At 39.5% G+C, this 27,136-nt stretch overlaps 1 protein-coding gene across 2 annotated transcripts in view; it reads left to right on the top strand.

The window, feature by feature from the left end:
- The window catches only part of FBN1 (fibrillin 1), a 258,201-nt gene that overhangs the window by 5,229 nt on the left and 225,836 nt on the right, over positions 1-27,136 (top strand). For both annotated transcript variants that reach the window (XM_061157087.1, XM_061157088.1), the window contains exon 2: positions 26,768-26,850. In XM_061157087.1, coding sequence (XP_061013070.1) covers positions 26,768-26,850 — 83 coding nt within the window. The remainder of the gene's footprint in view (positions 1-26,767; positions 26,851-27,136) is intronic.

Below are 27,136 nucleotides of genomic sequence, written 5' to 3'. Positions count from 1 at the left end.
GGTAATGACGTTAAGACGACTTTTAGGCACGGCTCTCAGTGTTCTGCATATGACAGCACATTCAGTGCTCATCCCATCTGTATAGGGTGAGTCCTTTCATTACCTTCCCTCTACAGCTGTGAGAGCTGAGGTATGCAGAGGTTAAGTTTTAAAGACAAATTCTTAATATTAAATTTTCTTTCTCCATTAATTTTAGTTATGGTTTTGGTTTTCATTCCTCTGGACAAAAATGCAGAACTAAGACATTGGTAAAATTCCACTTAAAATTCCTAATATTCCTTCATGCTAGTTCACAAATCCCAGGTATAATTAATAATGTAGTAATATAATATTTTGTCAAACAGGAAGCTTTGATATTTCTGCAAAGACTAATAAAACACAGAGGGGCTTATAGCATGTCTGAACTGTGGATTCCCTGGATAGCACATGCATTTTAGTATTATATCTTGAATTTTTATTGAGGATGTCAGGTAACCATCACAGGCATCCTTCATCTGCATTGCCCATGGTTCTGAATGGAGACATTCCTCGTTATGTCATTCAGAAGCTCCTGCTCTCATGTCCCATGTGAGAAACTTCTCTCTGGATAGAGTTGTACGAGGTGTTTCTCTTTCCAGGGGAAACTGGTATCTCTCTTAAGTTTTCATCAATATGATGAGTTATTTAATTCTTTCATTTCATTTTTCACCTTGGTTGCCTGTAAGCTCAGAGTCATTAACATAGTGTAATTTTTTACATTAAATTGCAACAATAATGCAATTGCAACAAATCACAACAACAACAAAAAAGAAGAGCAAGCTCTGGTATATTGTTCACTATTGCATTGTTCATGTATTACTCATTTAATACACAGATCCTTTATGAGAAAGATTATACATACTTGCCCATTTAACAGATGAGGAAACTGAGGGATACAGTTTTTCAGTGATTTTAGTTATTCCTTCAGGGACATAAACTAGTAAGAGATGGAGCTGGGAAATCTGGCTTCCTAGTCAGTGTTCCTTAACCATTGTATTTTGATGATTCTCAATTACAGTAAACCCTATACCTGATAAGTTTCTTCCTTTCTTCCACATTCCTGATACCTTCATTTCCCAAGAATCTTCTGCCATTGCTGTGGAGAAAGGCTTAGCATTTATTGAAGGCAGACACACTCCCATGACAAGCGAAGTATCGTTGTGGGAATGGGTTTATTCAGAAATGATTTGGCAGTGGATGACTGTCAGGAACCAGCAAACGATGGAACACGCTGCTTGTTTTGTAAAGAAAATTGTGTTGAACACAGCCATGCCCATTTATTTATGTGTTATCTATGTCTGCTTTCACACTTACTGGCAGAGGAAGAGTAGTTGTGATAAAGATAGTAGGGCTTGGCAAAACGGAATTATTTGCTGTTTCTCCCTTTACAGAAAAAGTTTGCTAACCTCTGGTCTGTGTGATAAATGAGTCCTTAGTAGGACCGAGAACTTATTGAAGGCTGAGTTTTTGTTTATTTTATCACTAGGGATATCTAGAAACTGGGCACATACTAAGTATGCGTTAGGCAATTTTTGAATGGTTGACCAACTTTAATCAACTAATTGACTGGGTAAGGTAAATTATGTGTATATTAGAGCTTGGTGGAAGTACAAGAGAAAAATAAGGAAACATTTGAGTGAAAAAGGCATGAAACAGTATATAATGTTCCGGTGACTGAGGGACATCTGAGTACAATGGGCAGGGTTGGCACTCGTGACTCAGGGTCTGTGCTGCGTGGCTTCGCGGGCACGGCTCTTAGTGTAGCCTATGAAAGTAGAGCCCCCTGGAAGTGTGGTCTGCCACCAGGTATGTCTGTCTGCCACCATGTATGTCTAGGCCAGGGTGGGCGAGGGAATACAGGATGCATGATGTTATACTGTCTGAGTGTTGTGAAAGCGGAGGATGGCGACATAATACAGGATTCTAAGATGGGAATGTGATCAGATCTTGGCCACTGGTCGAGGTGTAAGAGGTATATGATATAGTGAGTAAGCAGACTAGAGGCAAGGAGACTTGGGAAGCTAATATAGGAATCAGGGTGAGAGTGCTTGATGGTCAGAGCAACAGTGGTCGGGGAGATGTGGTGGTGGTGAGGAGGAGGCTCAGGTGGCAACTTGAGCAGTACTTGACCATTTGGTTATGAGAGGCCAAGACACGGAAGCTTCCAACGTACATGTACCTCCATGTACACTGAAACTTATTACATGTAAAAACATTATAACATTATTAATGAGAAACTAAAGAGAGAGTTATTCCTAGTCTCTTTACTATAAGGAAATAAGCTATTTTATTTGTGTTTTGGTTATCTTATTGCTACGTAACCAATTACCCAAACTTAGTGGCTTAAAACAACAACAATTTTATTATTTCTTATGATCCTGCAGGCCAGGAATTTGGACAGGACGCAGTGGGGAGTCTTGTCTCTGCTTCCCACAATGTCTGTTGGGTCTGAAATGAGTAAGATGACTTCTCCACGTGTGTTTCTGGTTCTGTGATCGTAGACTGGTCCCTGCAGTCCTGTTTACTTTGGTGTGGTTGAGCTAAATGGATGGACAGAGGAAGGGATAAAAGAAGCAAAGAGCCACTTGTCTGGCTCTGCTGGGAGCCTTCCAGATTTCAAAGCTCTCTCCTATGTGATCTCCTGCCTGGGCCAGCCCCTGGGGATAGGCCACTGAATGTGTTTTTGCAAATGGGGAAACTGAGCCCCAGGTGCAGCTACCAGATTTTGTTCAGGTTAAGTGTCTGTTGGGGCTGGATGGTGAACAATAGCCTCTTCATCTCTGGTCACATGTTTTAACCCCACCAGTTGACCACAGACTGAGATGAATGGCTAAAAGCTGGCTGGAAGGGCCTGAATGAGTTCATATGTTATCAGGGTTGGCTGGGTTTCTTGGTTCTCCTCCATATAGTCTCAGATTGTCTCCCTTTCCCCGTGGACCATCCAGCAGCATCGCCAGACTTTGTACAAGGCAGCTGAGGATACCAAGAAAACAAAAGTGGAAGCTACCAGACTTTCTTCAGACAGTCTTGTCTGAAATTCCATGCAAGTCACAGACCTTGCTCGGATTCAAGGGTGTGAACTAATAAGCTCTGCCTCTTGATGGAGGTGAGGGGCAGCCTGTGTCTACAGGGAGAGGAAGAATTAAGGGGCAAAATCTTTGGAGAATAGCTACCACAGTGAGGCAGCGGGTTTGTGAGAAGTCTAATCAGAAGTAGATCTAACTTGATCTACTTCTGATTGACTTAGTTTCCCATCATAGTTGCTTCATTGTATTTTGCTTGCTGCCACCTCAGAATTCTACATAAATAATGTATCTCTGTGATCTTTTAGATTAACGTTAAGGGCTTTGCTCTTATTTTGGCTACAGTTCCGCATTTAAAGAATTTGCAAATCTCAGGAATAAGACCATAGTTCCTAAAAATCTGGCAAGTTATGAAACTCCTAACTCCCCCTCCCCACCCTATTTCCTTTAGCTTCTAAGAAACTCAAGGATAAATTTAATGCACAATCACTTAATTTTGTTAATTTAGGTATCTGATATGTTTTATCTTCCTTCTATATGGAATTATACTTCAAATTTCTGCTAATAGCCCCCTTTTATATATCTGTTGGTGTTAGTCACCTCAGAAACACTTTTTTAAAAAAATCTGGTGTTATAATTAATAAATAAAAATAGATGTACAGTTGTCAATAGAACTGATATGATAGTGAGCTGAACTCTTTTTTTTTTTTTTTTACATTAATGGAATAGCTACATTGTTCATAGAATAAAATTGGATTAGGAATACAGTCAAGTTTGGATTATGGATCCAAAACTCTATTATATCAAACCCTGGTCTTAAGTTCCTGTGACTTTACCACTTTCTCAAGTGGCTTTTTTTTGTTGTTGTTGCTGAAGTTATCACTGAGTCTATTTATTCAGTCCCCTCTGAGGGGAAGGGAGAGAGGAAAATTCACTATCTCTACCATTCCCAGCCAAAGATGTATTCCAGACGGCAAGCAGGCCCAGAGTGGGGGAACTGCTCCATTAGACAAGTGATTTGGTTCAGGGTTTTGAAGGGTTGTGAATTCCTAGACCATCAGTCATACTTACATTCAAATATAAGTATCCAAACACATCTAAGTCCAAATATAGTACAACCATTCTGTGATGTTGGTGTTGGGACATAGGATTTATGTCGGCCCTATGGGCGCATTATGTCTGCTGTCAAGTTCGCGGTTTTGAAGTGAAGAATAGTAATATCTCTGTTAATAAAGAAATGTATTCCAGAGACAAACAGGTTTTTGTTTTGTTTTTCTGTTTCTTCTCCTTTGCCTCCATCCTCTTCCTCTTTGGCTTCTTTCTCATCATAATTTCTCCCCCCCTTTTCTTTTTTCATTGTCATCTCATCTTCTTTTTCTTATAACTTTGTAAGCTGAGCTACTAATAAAATAGGGGTGATAAAGATCAACTAAGGGCTAAAACATTAAGAAAAAGAAATTCTTAATAAAATGTTCATTTTTTACTTGAGGGTCTTGGGGTGTTCAAAAAGAAAACCAGGGATAATGTTTTTGTTAGGAGAAGGAAGGAGAAAGATTGAGGGAGGCCAGAGGAGAGAGTTCAGAGAAAGTTCTGTAGTGGAGTTCCATCAGCCAGTGGCTCTGGGCTAGACAGAGCAGGTGCCGGCGGCTAACAGATCCTGATGACGACTCCTGGCAACACTGGTACCAGGCTCTTCAGGAGACTGAGGGCTTTTGGAGGGGAGTCAGGACACGAAAGAAAGACACTTGGATGTCAGAAAACATTCCTGTAAAAACATTCAAAGGAATGTAGTGGAAAAACAAGTTAATCCATCATTTATTATGAACCTTTATATATGGTGCCATGTTGCTCGGTTCATCCCCCTTGCCTCATGGATAATGGTTCATTGTCTGCCATTTCCGCTACCCATTCACTGCTAATTTATAATATCATATAATCAGACCCTAATAGGTTGGTACCTTTGCAGAGTAGCTTTTAAAGGCTCTTCTTATTTGTAGAATTTTTTTTCACAACTCAGATTTTCCTTCATTGTCAGGCCATCCACCTTCACAAAAACATTACAGAATATTTATAGTGGGACCAACTTTAGAAATTTATAGATCCTTAAACTGATGCCCAGAGAAGGTTCATTAAAAGTGTTCAGGGTACTAATGTTTTCGTCTTAACTTCATAGGTATGGAAGCTGAGTCATACCGTAGCAAAAGGGGATTTAAGTAGAAGTATGTTGTTGGGCTTCCCAGATGGTGCAAGTTGTAAAGAATCCTCCTGCCAATGCAGGAGACGCAGGAGACTTGGGTTTGATTTCTGGGTTGGGAAGATCCCATGAAGAAGGGAATGACAACCCACTTCAATATTCTCACCTGTAAAATCCCATGGACAGAGGAGCCTGACAGGCTACAGCCCATGGAGTTTCAGAGAGTCGGACACGACTGAGTACACACAAATGAAAAATGATGTTGTTGGGTAGGAGTTTATGCTTCTTGTTTGTCTTCATACCCTAGAGAGGGTGACTGTTATCTGTAAGTCCTCAACTGTACTGCACATAAGCAAAATTCCTGCATCGCATGGGCATGGACATTTTTCCTGTTCTTGTTTATTTGGCCTTAGACAGTGCGATCCGTTTCTCTGTGGGCAGCCTTGATGGCAGGCTGGACACTAGGGTTTTAGCTCCCCAGTCCTACCCTGCTGTCAGTGAAAGCCTCCAGATTAGGTGGGGTTGAGTGGGGTGGGGCTTTTTAAGGGAGGTGTTTGCTAGTAAGGGGGTGGGAGAAAGAGAAATGGGAGGCTCCTCTGGGAGTCTTGTGGGTGTAATCCGCCCATCCCCACAGTCACACTGCTAATTAGCAATTAGTCCTGGGATTAACCCTGGCAATTCTAGGTGTATAAGCTCAGACTCTTATCTTGTAACTTGTAACTTATCTTGATTCAACTATCTAGACTACCAATTTATACATTTAGATTCTATGAAATACGTGTGCCTGTGAAGAAGAAAAAACAATCTTAAATTCTTCTGTATCATCTATCCCACCAATTTTGTAGAACACTTGCCTACTCCAAGTAACAACGATTTATTGAGCATCAGCTGTGTTTGAATTGGACCTAAAGCTGAATTCTCAGAATGAACACCCTGTCTCAAGCCTGTTGATACTATTATCTTCTTCCAGTGATTCTATGCAGAACTACATGTGAGCTATATCACTCCCTTTACTGTTGAGGTTAATGTCCAAGGTGACATGAACAAGTACCTTTCAGGGAAGGACTTGAGATGCAACCTTCAAGTCGACACCTAGTTTTTAATCTTTCATGGACTACTGCTGCCTCACACCCCAGAGTTGAGGCCGCTGACCTCAAGTTTGCAAATTTTATATCCCATTACCACCCTGTGAGCTCTGTACTCCCCAGGGCCACATAGTTGATGTTTTAGCTGGAATCCGAGAAAGTGTCTGCACATTTTCTGAAGAGTTGGCTAGGAGTGATTTGGCAGTTCAGTCATAAAAACCCAGAGCTAGCGGCTGGGGTATACGTTATAATTACCTCACACTGTTTCCTATTTGAGCCTGGTTGTGGGTAGCTGGGTAGAGTGGTATTGCTTGTGGGATTATATTTGAAGGACCAAGGAGTCATTTTCAATGAACTCTAATAACCGTTGGCTGTGTTTTCAGGGAGGCTTGGAAGTGTGGATACAGACATGCCTGGGGTCAGAGTCTGGCTCCATCACCTACTAGGCAGGAATCTCAGACAAGTGACTTGACCTGGCTAAGCCTCAGTTTCCTCCCTTGTAAAATGAGGTTGTAATACTCACCTCTCTGAGTTCCCTAAGACTTAATGAGAGGATACATTTCAAATTCCTATTACAGTGCCTGATGGATTTATCTATAGTAAACAATCATTGCTATCTGGCTATCAAAGTCTCCCCTTTCTCATCTTGGAAATAATTATTTTCAGAAACATAGGAAGCAAACTTGAACTTCAAAATTTATAAAATTATAATCTTAATTTTGTATATAATCTTAATCTTAATTTTGTTTGTGAAGGTTTGGTTATATATACCTAAAGGCGACATGCAGATAAGATTTTTATTTTTCAATTTCCCCTTCCCCCAGATTATTTATAATTAATATGCCCCCCACCCCCTGCCAATTCCTCCAAAAAAGTTTGCACTTTTTTTACTGGCAGATCTGGCAAATGGCTTTGTCTCCTTCCTGATGAACCTTCCCCCCACCACCCCCCAAGAACCTTTGTGAAAAGCATTTATATTTCAGGAAATGGAAGCACTAGTCTGAAAACCACTTTCATTGGCAGTATTGCAAAGAGATGCTCTGAGAGTTGGGACTGTTTGTGGTGAGGTTGCTGGGTATTTTGGAAATGGGCTTAAATTGCCTTGTCAGAGTAAGAGTTTGGCTATGATCAGGTAGACAGGATGACCACTGGTAGGTAATTCCAAGTCATACTGCCTTTCATCTCATGATCTCACAGGTAAAGAGAGAAACTCTTCCCAGCTTCCACACATCAGATCTCAGAGAGAACTCTGGCACTGCTCCTGTCACGTGCCCGTCACGTGGCCAAAGAAATGGGGCAAGCGGGCTGGCCAGGACTGAGGGGTGTGGAATGGCTTCCTCTTTCCTAAGAGGAGTTAGGGTAGCAAAAGGAGGAAGAGATGCTGAATGAGAAACACAACACATCTGCTCTGGACCAAGAAACTGCTCCTTCCCACGTTATTCCCATATCCCAGGACTCATTTCATCAGTGGTTGCTCTTCTCTCTGGATGCCTGTGGACAGGCCTTGCTTGCGTGATCTGGGGCTGGACTGACTCAGATTGTCCACCCTTGAAAAGAGCCATTGCCTTCACTTTCCAGCTGAGCGTTCCCATCCTTGGGCTTCATGCCTTGCAGCAACATAATGCTCAGTCAGTATAAAGGGATTCTCATTTGTCGTTTTTCTTCTGTGCCCTATTTCTTTTGAGAAATTTTAAATCTTTGTAGTTTTTTCATTTTCCTTTAATGATTCCCATTTTGATTTTAACGAGAGTTGGCTTTCAAGAGATCTTAAACTATTGAACATCTGGGAAAGTGGGCCAAAACATACTTTATCTTAATTTAGGCAAAGCTTTGGTAGAATTCCTATACCCTTGCACCCTTACACATTAACCTCTAGTTAACTGATTGGCAATAAACTCTAAGAAATTGTGGTTGCTTTATATTCATTCACAGCCTATAAAAATAAGACTTCTTTAAATAAGGAATAGTTTAAACAGATAATAGTTATTTTTCTGCTTGTCATTAAAAATGTTCAAATTACCTAACATCTCTTATTCCCATGGGATAAATCACACAACCAAAGTTAATAAAAAAGCAAAAATGTAGAAACAAACAACTACCAGGTACTTCGTCTGCTTTGCTGATTTCACAGGAAATAAATAAACCTCAAATAAAAAAAATAATCTTTTATTTTTAAACTTTTGAAAACCTTTCAAGAATCTTATAAGAATATGCAAGTCAGGTTTTCCTTCTTTTTTTTGGTCAACAGTTCTGACATTATGTTGGTGAACATTTGGCAGAATTCTAGATAAGAGGATCTAATTTAATCTTGGATTGACCCAGGTGCTTATTTGCATTTGGGCCTCTCCTTGAAACAATCAGGAAACGTATCAGCCTTCCTCACTAAATTATTTCCTCGTTTCATTTCCTATTTCCCATGACTGTAAGAATTCTTCCATTCGTGAAAAGCCAAAATTCAGCCTTCTTATGGACCTGATGCCAATCAGTCCCCTTTCCTTCAAACTCTTGTTAACTTATGGATTTATGTTTTTGTCATAAAGAAATATGTGGTGTCCTTATAAAAATGAATCATGTCAGAAAGTAGTTCAGTGCCCAAGAAAACCCACTCCCTGGGCTGTTATTTTCACAAGGGTGATTAAGTCATTTGTTCTGAACTTTAGCTTTATTGAGTAGCTGCATATGTGAGATTCACAGAAGCATTTTGGTTAGTTCTTGCCTGTTACTTAAGATGGTAAACATGTTGGAATTGGACTGTTGTTAGCTTTTATTGGTAGTCCACATCCCACTCAAGAATGTTGAGTTACATAACAGGTAAAAATGGTTCTTATATGAAGGGAAAAAAATAAAGCAGAAGTGTGGTGTTGTGATGTATAGAAGAGTAGGGCTACAGGAAGATCTAGGCCAGATGCTGCTGCAAAGTTGTTGTTTTCTAACCTGTAACATGGAAAATTTCAAATATATGCAAAACTAGAATACTACAGTGAAGCTCCAATTTCAGTAGTTATCAATGAATGGCCATTCTTATTGTATCTACTTCTCTTCCCTGCCACAGATTATTTTAAAGTAAATCCCTGAAAAATAATTAGTCACCATTTCAATATGCATCTGTAAGTGATAAGGACTCTTTAAGAAACAAACATCATATTACTATCATTTTCAAATTAGCATTAATTGAAAATATTATCAAATACCCAGTACTTGATATTATTTTTATGTTTGATAATATTGTATAAATTTGATTAAAGTTAAGTGAGGTTGCTCAGTCGTGTCCGACTCTTTGCGACCCCAGGGACTGTAACCTACCAGGCTCCTCCATCCGTGGGATTCTCCAGGCAAGAATACTGGAGTGGGTTACCATTTTCTTCTCCAGGAGATCTTCCCAACCCAGGGATCAAACCCGGGTCTCCTGCATTCCAGGCAGACACTTTAGCATCTGAGCCACCAGGGAAGCTCCCTGATTAGATTATAAACTTTATTTTTTATAGTTCATTCAAATCAGGATCCAAATTAAGTCCATCTTTTAAGAGTAATTGGTTGATAAATCTCTTAAATATTTTTAAATACATAGATTGGCCCTCTTGTCATTTTTTCTTGTAATTTATTGAAGAAATGGATTCATGTTATATATCACTTCTAAAAAACTGAATTCAGAAGCAAAGAGAAGAGTGGTGGTTTCTTGGGGCTGGAGGGTAAGGGAAATGGGGAAATACTGGTCAGAGGGTTCATGCTTCTAGTTATAAGGTGAACAAGTTTTGAGGATCAAAGGTACAACATGATGAGTATCGCTAATAATGTTGTATTATATGCTTGCAAGTTGCTAAGAGAGATCTGAAATGTTCTCACCACACACACACACACACACACACACACACACACACACACACACGCATACGCGCACACATGCACGTATACACAAAATAGTAATTATGTAACCAAGTGTAGCTAATACTTTGGTGGTGATCATTTTGTAGTGTATAAACATATCAAATTGTCATATACTATACTTTACAATATTATCTGTCAATCCTATCTAATAAAGCTGGGGGAGAACAAGAAATTGGTTCACATTCTGTAGAGCAGTGGCACTTACAAAGCCTGACCATTAGCTGCTTGTTTTCAGTCTGTGATGAGATGAAAATCATGTGCCAGTAAATGCAGTGTGTCATTGAGCACACGTTTAGCTGAGCTGTTATTTCTTTTTCATAGCAAGACTTTCTAGATGAAGGAAGCAGTGAGATGGTTTACATTCCAGCTTAAGTTCCTTATCTCATTATAGATTAGTAATATATAGTGTGTGGACTAGCACTGGTCAGTCCTTGGACCATACTTGGAGCGCAGAGCTTCAGGGCTTCTTCCAGTCTGTTGATGACTGCATCCCAGGGCTGGTGGTGCTCACTGTTCTTCTGTCCTCTGTTGTTATGACTTGCTAGTTAGAGCTAGGAACTAGATTCAACTCGGAATCAACTTTTTGGCAAGAAGACTTTGTAAATGATGTTTGTACTTCCATTCAAAGGTATGTTCTTGTCTGCTAGCCTCTCTTTTTGTAATGTTAGCTGCCATTGATGATCATTGTCTAGGTCTGTTAATTTATTAGGATAGAAGAATGGCAATATTTGAATTCTGTCCTTTCATATTTGTTTATTAGCACTGGAAAGTTTTATGTCTAGTTTTGAACTTACACTCAATGCCTCACACCCAGCGATGTCTGCAGTGCTGCCAGACATGCTTTTTCTGCACTTGTCTAAACTGACCCATGAACTTTGAGGGTTGTAGAAGAATTATTTAACATCTAATGCTGAGGCATAGCAGTGATGAGGTCTAACACTGTGGAAAATTTACAAAGAAGGAACCAAGCATTTGAGAGGGCAGACAAGGAAAGATATAATTCTACAGGGGCCCATTCCTTTCTTCTCTGCCCATGATTTTTTGTGCAAGTGAAAATGGAGACTCTCAATGTGATATTTTTGTTTATAGTAGGAGTTTCAGGCAAGGGATTATAAAAAGTTGGTGAGATTTTGAACTATGAGTGGATAGAAGAAGACATTTGCAGATATTTTAACATTCACAAGTGAATGTTTTTACCCTCATTTCTTTCATTGCTTTTCCAGGAACACTCTTTTTATTTAAGAAATAGGCACTTTTAATTATACTTATTGTAGTAATCATTTTACCGTTTATTTAAGTCATATAATTAAGCACCTTGAGCTTATTCAGTGTTGTGTGTCCATTAGTAAGCTTAGTCACTCCAGTCATGTCTGACTCTTTGTGACCCCACAGACTGTAGCCCGCCAGGTTCCTCTGTCCGTGGGATTTCCCAGGCAAGAATACTGGATTGGGTAGCCATGGCCTCTTCCAGAGGATCTTCCTGACCCAGGGATTGAACCCGCATCTCTTATGTCTTGCATTGGCAGGAGGGTTCTTTACCACTAGTGCTGCCTGGGACGTATGTCAATTACATCTCAGTAAAACTGGGAAAAACAATCAAAAAGAAAAAGGAGCTAATATAGCTTTAGTGATTCAAATGAAACTTTCTGTAAAGCACTGGTACATCCAGATCCCCTTGGGAAAGGTATGCAGGGAGAAGAACTGCCCCAGTGGCTTCATCCTGAGTGTTTGTGGGAGACTGTGTGTGTACGTGTGCTCGTGCTAACATTCAGGTTGTCCTTCCTGTGTTTCATGTCAGTGAAAGATGCACACCATTCTTTGAGGTCTGATGTGTTTCTACTGCTTGGTGTCAAACTCCCTGGGAAACTGATAGACTTTTTAAGAACAGAAGCTTTGTCATTGGGAGCTGCTACAGAGGAGATTGGGAAACTGCTTCCCTGGTGGCTCAGAGTGTAAAGAATCTGCCTGCAATGCAGGAGACTCGGGGGTTTGATCCCTGGGTCAGGAAGATCCCCTGGAGAAGGAAATGGCCAGTATTCTTGCTGGAGAATTCCCTGGAAGAGGAGCTTAGCAGGCTACAGTCCATGGGGTTGCAAAGAGTTGGACACGTCTGAGCAACTGATTCTTACTCTTACTAGGCAAGGAGGTAGAATGGGTGGATGTGCCAGCATCTGTTCCTTCTCAGAGGTTGTCACTATGTGGAAGCATTGCCTAGTATTTAGTGCCCATTCTTCTTAGTGATGAAACATGAAGACCGTCACCTTCCTCAGAGCCCACAAAGTATTGAGAGCACAGTGCTGGCCTCACTCGGGCTGAGTGGGATGTTTTTTCGATTGGATTTCAGGGTGGAGCTGTGCTGGTGTTTGGGATGGGAGTTGCTACTTTCTCTATGTGATGGACAGTGTGCTGGCAGCCTCTGAATTCGGTCATAGAGACGTGAATCTGGAGGGTTTTTTAGAAGATCACTTGGGTCACCCTGGCGTCTGTGCAGCTTATTGTCTTCCTAAGATGGGTCAGTTAGTTGCCTGCATGACCTGATAGTTTTGCTTGAAGCTACTTTTCAAAAGACAAGCCGTACCCATGTTCAGCGTGTACATAAAGCACATTCCAATGCCAGCTAGGAGTAGGTGTTGAATTATCCGCATTTTGAGTCTCTACATTGCTCCCCACCCACCCACTCCCCTAAACACCGAGCATGTTAAGAGCTGAGAGATTTTTTTTTTTTAACCAGGCTGAACAGGGCAGGATATTCACCATGTAGAAACTTTCATAAACAAAAGTACTGGTCTGTAGGAGTGAATGTTCCCAAGAAGTGTTCCTTTTATCATTGCTTTTCTTTTCCGGTGTACTTTGTGAGGTGTGTCTTAAAATTTTTGGTTATGCAGACTTCAGAAAATAAAATCAGAGCACGCAAAAAAATTATATACAAATGAGATTATATAAAGGAACACAGTCTTTCTGGGGTATTTATGGAAACATCTTTCTAATCTCTAATCTAAAATCTTTAGTAATAGGCTTGGAATGTTTTATTAATAAATTCTTTTGGTTTTTAATTAGTGATTTATGACATGTTTCCATTGGGTAGCCTTTGAACTATTACTTCACTTCTCTGAATTTCAGTTTCCTCATCTGAAAATGAGCACAGCAAATCATATTCTTGATAGAATTTAAGGGAAGAGTCACACAATCATTTTGTAAATTACAAAGCTCTCTAAAAGTTGTTCATTATTATTTTTATTCTACATTGTGACTTCATATGGACTAGATATATTCAAGGTTCAGTCAAATTCCCTTAAATTTTAATTAGGCTATTTTTATTCAAAAAATTTCCAGATAACTAATTTTTTAGAAGTAAATGCTTACAACTTGCTTAAACTACAAAGTTAAAAAAAAACAAATTGTCAAGTTCTTGATTCCTAATTTGTGAATTGTTAATTCTATGAAATAATCTCAACCGCAGCATGCCATTAACTGACTTCTTTTAGAAACAAACTCTATCAATGACATATTTTCCCTTTTTTTTTTCCGGTTGCTTAGCAACACTCTTGTCTCTGTTCTGATGATAAGAGTTGGTAAAAAATGATTTTGAAAGATCCATTGCCTGTTGACTCTTATGAAATAGAGTTTGAGATAGAAGCCCTTCAAAGCTTTTGAAGCTGTAAAATATTTTCAAATGATCCATCTGAAAGAAGGAAAAATTTTACTGTCATACTCCATGAATTCCATTTATGTGGGTCTTTTGATTTTTCATTTTAATTTTTTAAAATTAAAAAGTGGATGGAAAACATTGATTTCTTACTAGAAATTGTGTTTTTCATTCCTTTATTTTATTATTTGGTTTCTTAGAAACATATTTATCATTTCATCAAATTAAATTCTCACCACTCTGACAGAATTCTAACTTAGATTTCTTAGTTGGAAGTACATGTGAAATCCTAAGCCTTCATTTACCATTTAAGATGCAGGTATTGTGCTAGGTGCTAGGGCTGTATAGATAAATCTGCATTTTCTATCTTTAAAGGGCTCACATTCTATATAAAAGAGAGGGTAATTACTCAGTTCCAGGGAGTCTGAAATGCTCAAATAACCTGAGTACAAGAGCAAAGCCACCAAATAGCATTCAAAAATGGGTTTCCTTGCTTCATTTGGAAGCCACTCTTTCTAGAAATGGCTCACTGAACCTTTGGTCTGTGAACTAGCCCTGGGTCCTGATTTTACATCATTGTTGCTGGTGAGGTGGGATCTTCTGCTTTGTAAAATAATGCAGGTACATTGAGAATTAGAATATCCAATCACTCCTCAGTTTTTAAGTTCCTGATTTATGGACTTAAGGATACCCCATACTGGCCCTAATGGGCTCCTGCTGGGGGTGGGAGGTGGCCCTGGGCCTGGGGCTGGGCAGCCTTCCAGCCTGGCTGCCCTCTCAGGATTGCGTGGAGTGGCCTGAGTTTAAGGTGGTTGGTGCTCACAGCTCACTGGGCAGCTGGCTGAAGCTGCAGGGACCGTGGGTTTGAGTGGCCAAGTTTCCCTCTGGTTGCCTGCCGTGGAATGTGTTTTCCCATAGAAACAACATTTTAAGTCTGTGGTCAGGTTCCCAGACCAGCCTACAATAGCCCATTTAGCTGATAATGTGGCCGAGAGACTGCTATTTGACTAGCCCGGGGACCAAACCACCACCTATTAACATTGTTTCTATTGGAAAAGCCTGTCCAAGTTCTAAATACCAATATAGAAATGACATTTTGGAACCCTACCTGTTTGTCAGCTGGGAGCTGCCAGTCCTCAGAACTGGAGAGTTGAATCACTCTGCCCTCCCGGCTGCTGAAGGACGCCATTCTTTCCCCTCAGCCTGATCCCATTGGCTGGCTTTCCTGTCTTTTCCTGGGGCTGCCAGGACATTCAGAAGATATTATCTCCTTGGACAGAGCTCTCTGTTTGAGAACTTCTGGGAAGTGGTGAGAATCGTGGTTTCAATCCCTTATTTCTTCTGTGGGTGGTAAAGAGGTGGGAAGGGACCAGTTGGCCCTTGGGAGCGGTGAATTCCGTAGGGCCATCCTGGGCCTGCCTGTTCTGGATCACCTGCTTACTTTACTTGTTTGCATTTCAATCATTTCTAGAATTTTGCCCACCCTTTAGAAAAGTACAGTGTGGCTTTGGCTTGGGTAAATGGAGCAAATATCCCAGTCTAAGAAAATAACCACGCTCGTCTTGAACTCATAGGTAAATCCAAGGGATTGCTGGATTCTGGGAAACAGTTCTTCAGAAGCAGCATGAGTTTATGTGATACCATTGGTTAAATCCTTGTAGAGGCCGGAGAGATGCAACTTTGAGGCACACTATTGTTGTTTGTTTTTTATTTTTTTCCTGTTTTGAAGAAACCCCTCCTTATCCTTATAGGATTGAAGAGTAATTTCAACTTCATAAACAAATACACCTCTCCCCATGTTTAGATGAGAGTTCCTTTTATACTCACAACCAGTGGTGTGATGCCAGCGGGCAAGATACAGATCCCTTGCCTTGTAGAGAAATAGGTTTAGTGCAAGTTTACCATGACAGAAAGCTAGTCAAACCATTACCTTTAGAAGTTTGGGGGGGTCACATGGGTGATTTAGTGAACTGTGCAGACTTGTGTGTTCTCAGGATTGTGTAACCCACAGTTCTAGACATAGAAAGTGCCCTGTGTGGTCAGTAGGATCAGGACTTGCCACACACATCCATGTGCTTCTGGTTTTCATGGGTCAATGTCTGGTTTCCTATTCCAGTGCACCCTGTGGCTTTAAATTCTCCCTCTTTTAAAACTTTTTTTTTCCCAAAGTAAAGCACAGACCTGCACATGTTCCAGTTCAGTTCTCAGTTTGGTTGCTCACTCACGTCCAACTCTTTGCGACCCCATGGACTGCAGCGTGCCAGGGTTCCCTGTCCATCACCAACTCCTGGAGCTCACTCAAATTCATCATGTCCACTGAGTCAGTGATGCCATCCAAACATCTCATCCTCTGTCACCCCCTTCTCCTCCTGCCTTCAGTCTTTCCTAGCATTAGGGTCTTTTCCAATGAGTCCTCTCTCCGCATCAGGTGGCCGAAGTACTGGAGTTTCAGCTTCAGCATCAGTCCTTCCAGTGAACACTCAGGACTGATCTCCTTTAGGATTGACTGGTTTGATCTCCTTGCAGTCCAAGGGACTTTCAAGAGTCTTCTCCAACACCACATTTCAAAAGCATCAATTCTTCAGCGCTCAGCTTTCTTTATAGTCCAACTCTTACGTCTAGGCATGACTACTGGGAAAACCATAGCTTTGACTAGATGGACCTTTGTTGGCAAAGTAATGTCTCTGCTTTTTAATATGCTGTCTAGGTTTGTCATAGCTTTTCTTCCAAGGAGCAAGTGACTTTTAATTTCATGGCTGTTGTCACCATCTGCAGTGATTTAGGAGCCCCCCAAAATTAAGTCTCTCACTGTTTCCATTGTTTCCTCATCTATTTGCCATGAAGTGATAGGACCAGATGCCACGATCTTAGTTTTCTGAATGCCAAGTTTTAAGCCAGTGTTTTCACTCTCCTTTTACTTTCATCAAGAGGCTCGTTAGTTCCTCTTTACTGTCTGCCACTTAGGTGGTGCCATGTGTGTATCTGAGTTTATTGATATTTCTCCTGGAAATCTTGATTCCAGCTTGTGCTTCATCCAGACTGGCATTTCACGTGATGTACTCTGCATATAAGTTAATTAAGCAGGGTGACAACATACAGCCTTGACATACTCCTTTCCCGATTTGGAACCAGTCTGTTTTTCCATGTGCAGTTCTATCTGTTGCTTCTTGATCTGCATACAGATTTTCCAGGAGGCAGGTAAGGTGGTCTGGTATTCCCATCTCTAAGAATTTTCCACAGTTTGTTGTGATCCACATAGTCAAAAGCTTTGGTGTAGCCTATAAAGCAGAAGTAGATGTTTTTCTGAAATTCTCTTGCTTTTATGATCATCCAACGGGTGTTGGCAATTTGATCTCTGGTTCCTCTGCCTTTTCTAAATCCAGCTTGAACATCTGCAAGTTCTCAGTTCACATACTGTTCAAGCCTGGCTTTGAGAATTGTGGGGGTTACTTTGCCACCATGTGAGATGAGTGCATTTGTGTGGTAGTTTGAACATTCTTTGGCATTGCCTTTCTTTGGGATTGGAATGAAAATTGACCATTTCCAGTTCTGTGGCCACTGCTGAGTTTTCCAAATTTGTTGGCATATTGAGTGCAGCACTTTCACAGCATCATCTTTTAGGATTTGAAATAGCTCAGCTGGAATTCTATTACCTCTACTAGCTTTGTTTATGGTGATGCTTCCTAAGGCCCACTTGACTTCTCATTCCAGGATGTCTGGTTCTAGGTGAGTGATCACACCATCATGGTTATCTGCATCATTAAGATCTTTTTTGTATAGTTTTTCTGTGTATTCTTGCCACCTCTTCTTAATATCTTCTGTTTCTGTTAGGTCCATACCATTTCTGTCCTTATTGTGTCCATCTTTGCATGAAATATTCCTTTGGTATCTCTAATTTTCTTGAAGAGATCTCTCGTCTTTCCCATTCTGTTATTTTCCTCTGTTTCTTTGCATTGATCACTGAGGAAGGCTTTCTTATCTCTCCTTACTATTCTTTGGAACTCTGCATTCATATGCTTATATCTTTACTTTTCTCCTTTGTGTTCAGTTTTTCTTCTTTTCTCAGCTATTGGTAAGGCCCCCTCAGACAGCCATTTTGCCTTTTCGCATTTTTTTTTCCCTTGGGGAGGTCTTGATCACTGCCTCCTGTACAATGTCTGGAACCTCCGTCCATAGTTCTTCAGGCACTCTATGAGATCTAATCCCTTGAATCTATTTGTCACTTCCACTGTATAATTGTAAGGGATTTGATTTAGGTCATACCTGAATGGTCTAGTGGTTTTCCCATTTCAGTCACCTATAAAAGATTGCAACAGGATTTAAATTGGCTGCCACTCCAAAATGATCTCCCGGATTTGGGGAACTGCCTTAGCAACTCGGTTTCCTTATCTGAGAAAGGCTGAAGGGGTGTGTGTGTGTGTCTGTGTGTGTGCACTTGATATGGCAACCTAAATTCTTTGGCTTTCAGGTTCTTGGGCTATTGCTTTGGATCAACAGAAAATTTTTACAAAACACAACTTAGGGCGTACATAAAATGAAACTGTGGAAGCCTCATCTTCTCTGTGCTGCTGCTGCAAACAGAAGAGGGAGGGAAAAACCTCCATTCTAGCAGTGCATCCAGAGGAACCTCTCCACGCTATCTGCTGAGTTCTGTGATGCTTGTCTTTAGGAATTGACCACAATTGCTGGCCCCATCAAGTGACTTTGATCAGACACAACAATCTGCCATGAGAGAGTACACTTCAAACTTTTGCTGAGTCGAGTCACCTTTGGGATTTATGGTTTTCTTTTGCTAAAGAAATAAGTAAAATCAGATATTTATATATGAGTGTTTTCTCTACATTGATTTTATATTTTCTTGAAGGAAATGTATTGATGCCTGAGTTATAAACATTGATAACTTCACTCATTAGAATAAATTAATGATCAGAATATCAGCAAAATGGCCAACCCATGAAACCATTATGCATTACTATTTAACTGTCCGCAAGTGTTAGTCACTCAGTTTTGTTTTGACTCTTTGCAACGGCACAGACTATAGCCTGCCAGGCTCCTCTGTTCATGGACTTCTCCAGGCAAGAATACTGGACTGGGTTATCATGCCCTTCTCCAGGGGATCTTCCCAACCCAGGGATCAAACTCAGGTGTCCCACATTGCAGGCAGATTCTTTATTATCTGAACCACTAGGGAAGCCCATTTAACTGTCTGTAACCATTTAAATAGGCATGGAATATTCTTCTCTTAAGTAGATTAATTTATAAGAAGTAGTTCTCACTATGAGACAGTTTTCTGTGTTGGCCTTGTTTACAGCTGGCCTGTTTATGACACTGAAGAGATGGTGTTAATCTCTGTTAATTATGATTTGTACTTACTGAGGCATTTAGTCAGTGTTATCTTGTGTGCTTCTGAACAGACTCCAAAATGTTCCGGGCATAACAAGCATTGTTTCTCTGTTTGAAGAACTGTTAGACTGGGATTAGAGGGTCTAGGGGTGGGTTTCACAGATAAGAATCTGAACATAAAATTATTTTAAGTATCTAATTGCAATATAACATATGTAGGTTTTTGAGAAGTGTGTCTGGAATTGTGTTGGTAGTTTGAAACATGATGGGATTAATCAAGGAAAAGAGATTAGTGTTATGAGGGGAGATGGAATTATACACTAAACGGGAAAGGTCGGAGAGCTTTAGAGTGTGAAAGGAGAGTTTAGAGTGTGTGTGTGTGTGTGTGTGTGTGTGTGTGTGTGTGTGTGTGTGTTGGGGGAGGGGCTTGTACATGAGTGACAGCTGAGTCACTGAAGAGGAGGTGGAGAGCAGGAGTATAGAAGTTGGTGGCGCTGAAAGGTATCTGCAGCTAATAGTGAGATGTTTAACATTTTATGGTGATTAAAGGTCTATCTCTGAATCACAGGAGAATAGAATTAGGCACGGTGAATATGAAAAGATGCTTAGCAACTAATGAGAACCTACTGTATAGCTCAGGAAACTCTAGACAATGCTCTGTGGCGACCTAAAAGGGAAGGAAGTCCAACTGCAGTACAGCAGAAGCTAACACAATATGGTAAGGCAACTGTACTCCTATAAAAATTAATTTAAAAAAGAAGCAGCTTAGCCACATTGTCCTAATGGAGCAGAGAGGAACTAGGAAGCCAGGAAAAAGCAATGTGATATTAGTCCAACAGTGAAACACTAGGATTTGGACAAGGGATTTACTAATGGGGTTAGAGGATTTGAGAGTAATTTCAACAGTGGGATGAAATAAAACTAGTGACCCCTCTTAGCAACTGGGAAACATCAAGTCATAACTCAGATAGTCCCCTTCCAAGCTTACCTCGGCTGATGAGGCTAAATGCTCTTGTTCTGAGCCTCCTTAGCTCCTCAGACAGACCTAGATGTCTGTGTTTTACCTGTCATATTGGCATGCTTTGCATACTTGTCTGTCTTCTTTCAAGAGCAAAGACTCTTATCTTAGTCATCTTTGAGGGAATGTAACAGTTTATTTAGAATTGCATGGTAACAATATTATTGTTATTTTACTTTTAAATAAACTTTAAAAGTTCTAATAAATTTTAGAACAGTTTTAGATTTACAAGGAAAAAAAAAACAAAACAGGAGGATAATACCAAGAGCTCCTATAAACCCTGGACACAAATTTCTCTGCTGTTAGCCTCCTATACTAGTTTGATACATTTATGACAATTAACTGAACCAATATTGATACATTTTTGTTAACTAAAGTCCATTTTTTATTCAGATTAATTTATTTTTTAACTGTCCTTTTTAATGTTCAAAATCCCATCCAGGATGCCACATTACATTTAGTTTTCATGTCCTCCTAGGTTGTGACAGTTTCTCAGACACCTTGTTTGTGATGACTGTGACAGTTTTGAGGACTATTGGTCAGGAATTTTGTAGATTATCCCTCAGTTAGGATTTCTTGGGAAAAGAAGTCACAGTGCCCAGCCCATGCTTAAGGAGTAGCGAGTTATGCTTCACCTTTTTGAAGGCAGAGTAACTACATAAATTATTTGGAATTTATTAGCACAAGAGACTTTGCTCTTTTCTTGCCTTTATTTATTCAATCATTTATTTATCAATCTTGACTCATAGACATTTCTTTTATACTTTGGATTATAATCCAATACTACTTTTGTTATTCTGCTACTTAAATGTTTCTAGCTTTGGCCACTGGGAGCTCTTCATTTGGCTCCTGTATCCCTGACATATGCTTATCATTGTGAGTTCTGTTTCTTTGTTTGGCAGTTACCTTCTACTTTTTATTGCCACGTGATACTCCAGACTCACCTTGCGTACTTCTTGCCCAGTCCTCGAGTCAGCCATGTTTCCCAGGAGCCCTGGTTCCTTTTATTGGAGAGTGGTATTAGAAACCATGATCTTGGTGTTAAGTATGCTTCTCTTAGTCACTTTTATTTCTTATCTAACAAAGGGCCCAACACATAATAGATTGTCACTGAATATGGTTGAATGGCTTTGTGCTTGTCTACAGTTGCCTTGTAGACAAGGCGATTATTCGTATGCCTTTTTGTGTGCTTGGTAGTGAATTTACTGGGTATACTAGAAGATGAGTTATGTGATCTTGGATATTTTGTTGCTGTTGTTGTTGCTAAGTCTTTGTAACCCCGTGGACTGAAGCATACCAGGCTTCCCTCCCTGTCCTTCATTTTCTCCTGTCTCTTGGAATCTGCTTAAATTCATGTCCATTGAGTCAGTGATGCCATCCAACCATCTCATCCTCTGTCAGTTGAAGGTAGTAACAGACCATTTCATTCTAAAGGCCCTGACAGTAGAAATTTAGAGAGAGAGAGAGTGAGAGAAAGGACAGGAAGGAAGGAGGGAAAAGAAGCGAAGGGAGGGAAGCCTTGAGAAACAGACAGACACTGGCTTTGGAGGAGAGGATAAAGGAGTTACTAATCTAACAGAGATGGGAGAAAGCAAGAAGAAGATAAAGCTCCTGCAAACCAGAATAGGAATGGTTCATCTTCCTGTTACTTTTGAAATCATTTTCATTCAGAAAAATTGTATGTGGTAGGTTAGAGAGGCTAGCTGGCTGGCTTAAGTCTTCCAACGAGAAAACCAGGATTGTCTGTGTCCCAGCCAGTGTTGATCCAGACAATCCAGAAATACATCCCTGGGTCTGGAGGGCCTGACTGATGCTTGCGGAGGCCATGGAAGACATTTTCATTGCTGGGGTTTGAAGTTTCATTACTTGATTTGTTGTGACTGGCAGGCGGGTTGGAATGGTCATATGTAGTATTCAGATCACTGCTGTGACCTCTGCCTTCGGCTAAGAAGAGAGCCAGAATAAAATAAATAAAATAAGGGTGGAGCAGTTGCAAAGTTTACTGAAGCAGTGGAGTCATTTATGAGATAGCACAGATGGTTTTTCTTTTTACCTTGATAAAATTTGTCAAAGTACTCATAAAATAATAATGTGTGGTTCCACAGTGTATATAACTCATTTGCATATTATAGTTTTTTCATGTTTTTTCATCTCAATTTTGATAAAGTTGTAATTATTTTTAAACTCTGAAACTGGACTGTTAGGATGTCTACCTTGAGGCGTGTTACAAGGGCACCTTTTGTCATGTGGTGGCATATGCTTTTTGATGCCTCTCCATACTAATGCCCAAGAGGACTAAATTGTAATTTTTGTCCCTGAAGGTCAAAGAAGCCAGCAGGGTCCATATCATTAACCTTTACTTAATGCTTATTATTCTGTTTGTTCAAAGTTTTATCACTTCACAACTGAGAAACTCATGCATATAAAATAAGAGTCCCTTGAATTTGTCTTTATTACCCCAGTCTTGTCTGAAAAAGACTTTGCATTTGGGATAGGAAACAGAAAGGCTATCTTGGCTATAAGAGGCCAGACTCGCAGAAGTGGGTTCTGGCTTAGGAATGTGGACACACTGCAGACATCTCACAGAGAGGCCAATTCTTGCAATGATGTGGTCAGACGTGGTAGAGCCCAGCTGTTTGCTCCATTGAGAGGGGCTTTAGCTAGCCCACACAATCTCTGAGAGCTGCGTCTGAACTGGATCCAAATATCCAGCCTGTGGAGGCTCACCCCTCCCCTAGAGTGACTGGAGTTGGGTTGTTGCAGGGCTAACGTTCAGAGCAACTGGTAAGAAAAGTTATAAAGAGTAATTCAAAAAAATATAATGTATAGCAGTAAAGTGGAATAGAAGCATATCCTTCCCACCATAAACTATTAAGAATCAGGTAAAACAGTTTATGTTTGTCTTTGGTCAGTTGATGGACATTTTGTGATATTTTTAATCTATGCCACCATCAGTGCTGCTGAGTGAATATCATCTTGTCACCTAAATACATCTTTGCCTTAAGACAGTGTGCTCTAAAATAAGATTTCCTGGGTTCAAATCCCCATTCTCTACTTCTAAGCTATGGGACTTTAGCTAGCTACCTTCTTTATCCTTCCTAAGACATAGTTTCCTTACTATTAAAATAGTAATAATAGAATTTAGCTCAGAGAGTTTCTATGAAGATGAAATAATGTATCTTTAGCACTTGGTATATCTTTTCTCTTTGAATTTTACCTTTAAGTTGCTGAATGCTACTGCCACTTCCATGGAGCTCTAACTCTGACTCTTTTTTTAATGATGGGTTGGTGGGTATATCTGATGAAGTACAAAGGAAGAGGTATGAATGCTACACTTTTATTTACACAAAAAAGTAACTTCATTAATGATTTATCTTCTTTGTTAATGATTTTTTTTGTGCTGAAACCTGAGAGTAAAATCTTTTAGAATGGAAATAATCCAACATGTCTACTTTAGACTTCAAATATCTTAGTGCTTTCCAACTTAAATAAGACATTCATTTCTAGAATTAAACCTGTTTTTGTTTTTTTTCTGTGTGTAAGTAGAATAAGTGTCATCCAGTTAGTCTGCAGTTCTCAAGACCAAAGTCACCAGAGGAGAAAACTTGTATCTTTCTAATACTTTGTATTTAAGCCACAAGACACAGTAGTATTTCATGTTGTTGAAGAACAAATGGCAACAAGACAAAGCAATTGTCATTTGATGATATTGGTTGAAGTTAAATAATATATTACCTATTTTTTTTATATTACCTATTAAAAAGGACAAAGTTATTAAACTCCAAAAAGTCAGAGCATGAAAACAAATCATAATTCAACACAATATAGAATTTTAAGAAATGCAATGAAATGAAAATGTGATAACTAATGAAAGGGAACTATGAATGCTTCATTCTAATGAAGCAGGAAGTACCCTGTTTATGAGATAAGAAGTTCATACTTTTAAAGTAAAATTGTTGTTTTAAATGAAAGATGATGATCAAAGTATAACAGGACGTATTTTTAAAATGAATAGTTATAGATGGGTATTAATTGAGAAAGCAAAAGAACTTTCTACTTCCCCAGATCTTCATTTCCTGAGGCAACCAGTCTTAACCATTTCTTTTTAGTTCTTCTCATATTTATCCTCTTGACACCATGTACTGTGTTTGTACTTAGGTGTCTATATTTAAACAGTACATATTGGCTTCTTGCCGTGAAAGATGGGGACATAACTCACTTGGATCTATACTTTTACTCTCTCTTCTCTTTCCCATTTTTTAAATAATTATTGAATGACTTTTAGTTATTGGTATTTTAAAAAAATGAGGTTCTTAAACCTCTATTTCCTGAATCAATTGCTTTATTTCTCTCCACACTTTTCTTTCCAACTTGTTTCTTGATTTACGACACGTGACGGTTTAAAACATTTACCTTTTGTTTTGTAACCATTGTAAATTGTAATGTCTTCCATGTTTTGTCTGTAGGTTGATTCTAAACATTGAAGGAACAATAAAGAATGTCTATTACTGTGATTTTTCAAATACCTTGGAAAATCTTTTGAATATCTTGCTTTGTAGGACTGATTTTGTACTTTTTTTATCTACCTTTTTTTTTTCTTTTTAAACCCTGTTGTATGTGTTTACTCCATAAATACATTCATTCTTGTCAGACGATATGTCCTGGTTTTTTGAAAAACATAGTTACTCTGAGTATAGGACATCCTACAAAAGGCTCAGGGATTCTCGGAAGCTCTTGCAGGGTTTGGTTTGGAGTTGCATTGCATCCAGTGGAGTTATTGGTGGGGAAGGTTTGAGGTGGTTGACTTTGGCCTGGATTGTCTTTTTAGATCAAAAGAACTTTTATGAAGTTTGTTCTCCTGCCCCAGCTGTCTATCCTATCTCTTCCTCTCACTCCCTTTTCCAAGATTATGAGTTGCCCTTGGAAGTTCTGGGCACTCTGAACTGAAGTTTAGGGCACTACGCTGTCACAGGAGGGACAGAGAGTGGAGAGCATCTGGCTTGGAATTCTTGGTAAAGTTTCTCTCCCTTCCTTAATCTCTTATGGTTCCTTTGGCTGAATAGCTAATTTAGATCAGAAAATAATTCCACCACCATGCTGCTGCGGCTGTGTGTTTTCATTGTCCTTTTCATTTATAAGCTTTTCATGTTCATTATTTCATCTGATACACACACATATGATGTGGACACATTCCATTATCCCAATTGGAGAGAAATAAACTAAGGCTCAGAGAGTTCCTAACACCAGGCACATATTAAGCCTCTATCCAGTAATTTTCTGTCTAGCATTGGAAGAGCCCTGGCTATTCTACCCTGGCTAGTCCTACCCTGGCTAGATATGGATTTAGGGCAGTCTCCTTGTCTCCTCCATCCTTTTTCTTCTTTCTCTTTCTGATGTCAGCATCAGTTGGTTTGAAGTATGCATTTTTCCCTGTAGGATATTCCAGGTTCTCTGGGGCTCTAAACGGAGTTCAAGACAGGCCCAAGACTTGGGCTCATTTTCCAATCCTGCATTTGGTTAAAGTGGTGAATTTAGGAAGAATGCAGGAGTGTTCTGTGCAAATATAGTGAGAATATGTGAGTACACCTCAACAGAAAATGCATTTTAGGTCTGCAATTGTTTTTAAAGGCTTATACTTACGGGACTATAGTATCTATACCAGCAAGGCTTGGGATAGCTGCTATTTTGTGAAATCGATTGTAAAACCTTTGATCTGCCTTATCAGCCCCTCAACTTGAAGAACTGGTGTCCCTGTTTAGGCCCTCAGCTGTGACAGTGAAATGAATGGTTTCTTTTGGGTGTTTGTGTTATATCCTCTGCCTTAGTTTCCAGTGTAAAATTTGCTAGATCTTTACCCAGTTTTTCCCTTAAAGTGTTAAATATGGATCATCTGGATCCTGAATGCATGGCTTTGTTCCAAAACATGTGATGAACTGTCTGTAAACAAGAAATCCAGAGTGACATGGACTTTATTTTCCTGTAACTGTTGGTATCAACTATGTTTGTAAACTTTGGCTAAAGAAATATTTACATGTTTTGGCTTTTATTTTTTTTCTGACTAATGTTGGAGTTTGCATTCCTATAATTCTGGTGAAAGGAAGAATGTGGTCACATTTTAGAGGGTAGATTGGTCATAGGGAAAAATACACACTATTTCAATGAGTGAAAATATAAGACCTCACATTCAGTAGACTTTATGATGACTTTTCTTAACTAGATTGGTAAGTGTATTGTTCAGACTAGACTTGTATAACACCATAAATTTTTATATCTGTGCATTGTCATAGAAGGAACTGCATTTTGTTTCTATGGTTTTTATTTTCCTGATGCTCTGTGTACATAGGTGATATTAAGCATACCCTTATTGGTATCATTATGTTAAAATGTGCCCAACTACTAAGCCAGCATTGAGTCCCATGAGCTTACTGTTTTTGTCTGCAAATATTCATACTGTTCTAATTCAGGAATTTTTCCCTTTAATTTAGTGACATATTCTTTTTTGAAAAAAAAATATGGAGTTATCGTGATTGAATTTTGTTTCTGTTTTTGTTTCAGACCCAATGTCTGTGGATCACGTTATAATGCTTACTGTTGCCCTGGATGGAAGACTTTACCTGGTGGAAATCAGTGTATTGTCCGTAAGTAATAGGCAATCCATTATTTTTCATCGTTTTCTTTTGTTTTGGTTGCATGGTGATTCTTAGTATTCTGTCCTATGTAACTACATATCATTAATATGTTTATAGCAGAGCCTTCCAGCTCTAAGATTTTCCTACTTCCTCTGAATCCAGCTTGGGAATATATTAACTCAGTTAAGCCACTGTTAATACTTTAATTCAGTGACTTTCTTTAGAATGTTTCTGAGATAGAGGGAATAGAGCCATAGGGATACCTTGATTAAGGTTTCAGGTCATTGCATCCATT

This window comes from Dama dama, chromosome 12, assembly GCF_033118175.1.
Source record: "Dama dama isolate Ldn47 chromosome 12, ASM3311817v1, whole genome shotgun sequence".
In the NCBI taxonomy this organism is placed as follows: Eukaryota; Metazoa; Chordata; class Mammalia; order Artiodactyla; family Cervidae; genus Dama; species Dama dama.
This window is presented reverse-complemented; position numbering and strand designations above follow the sequence as displayed.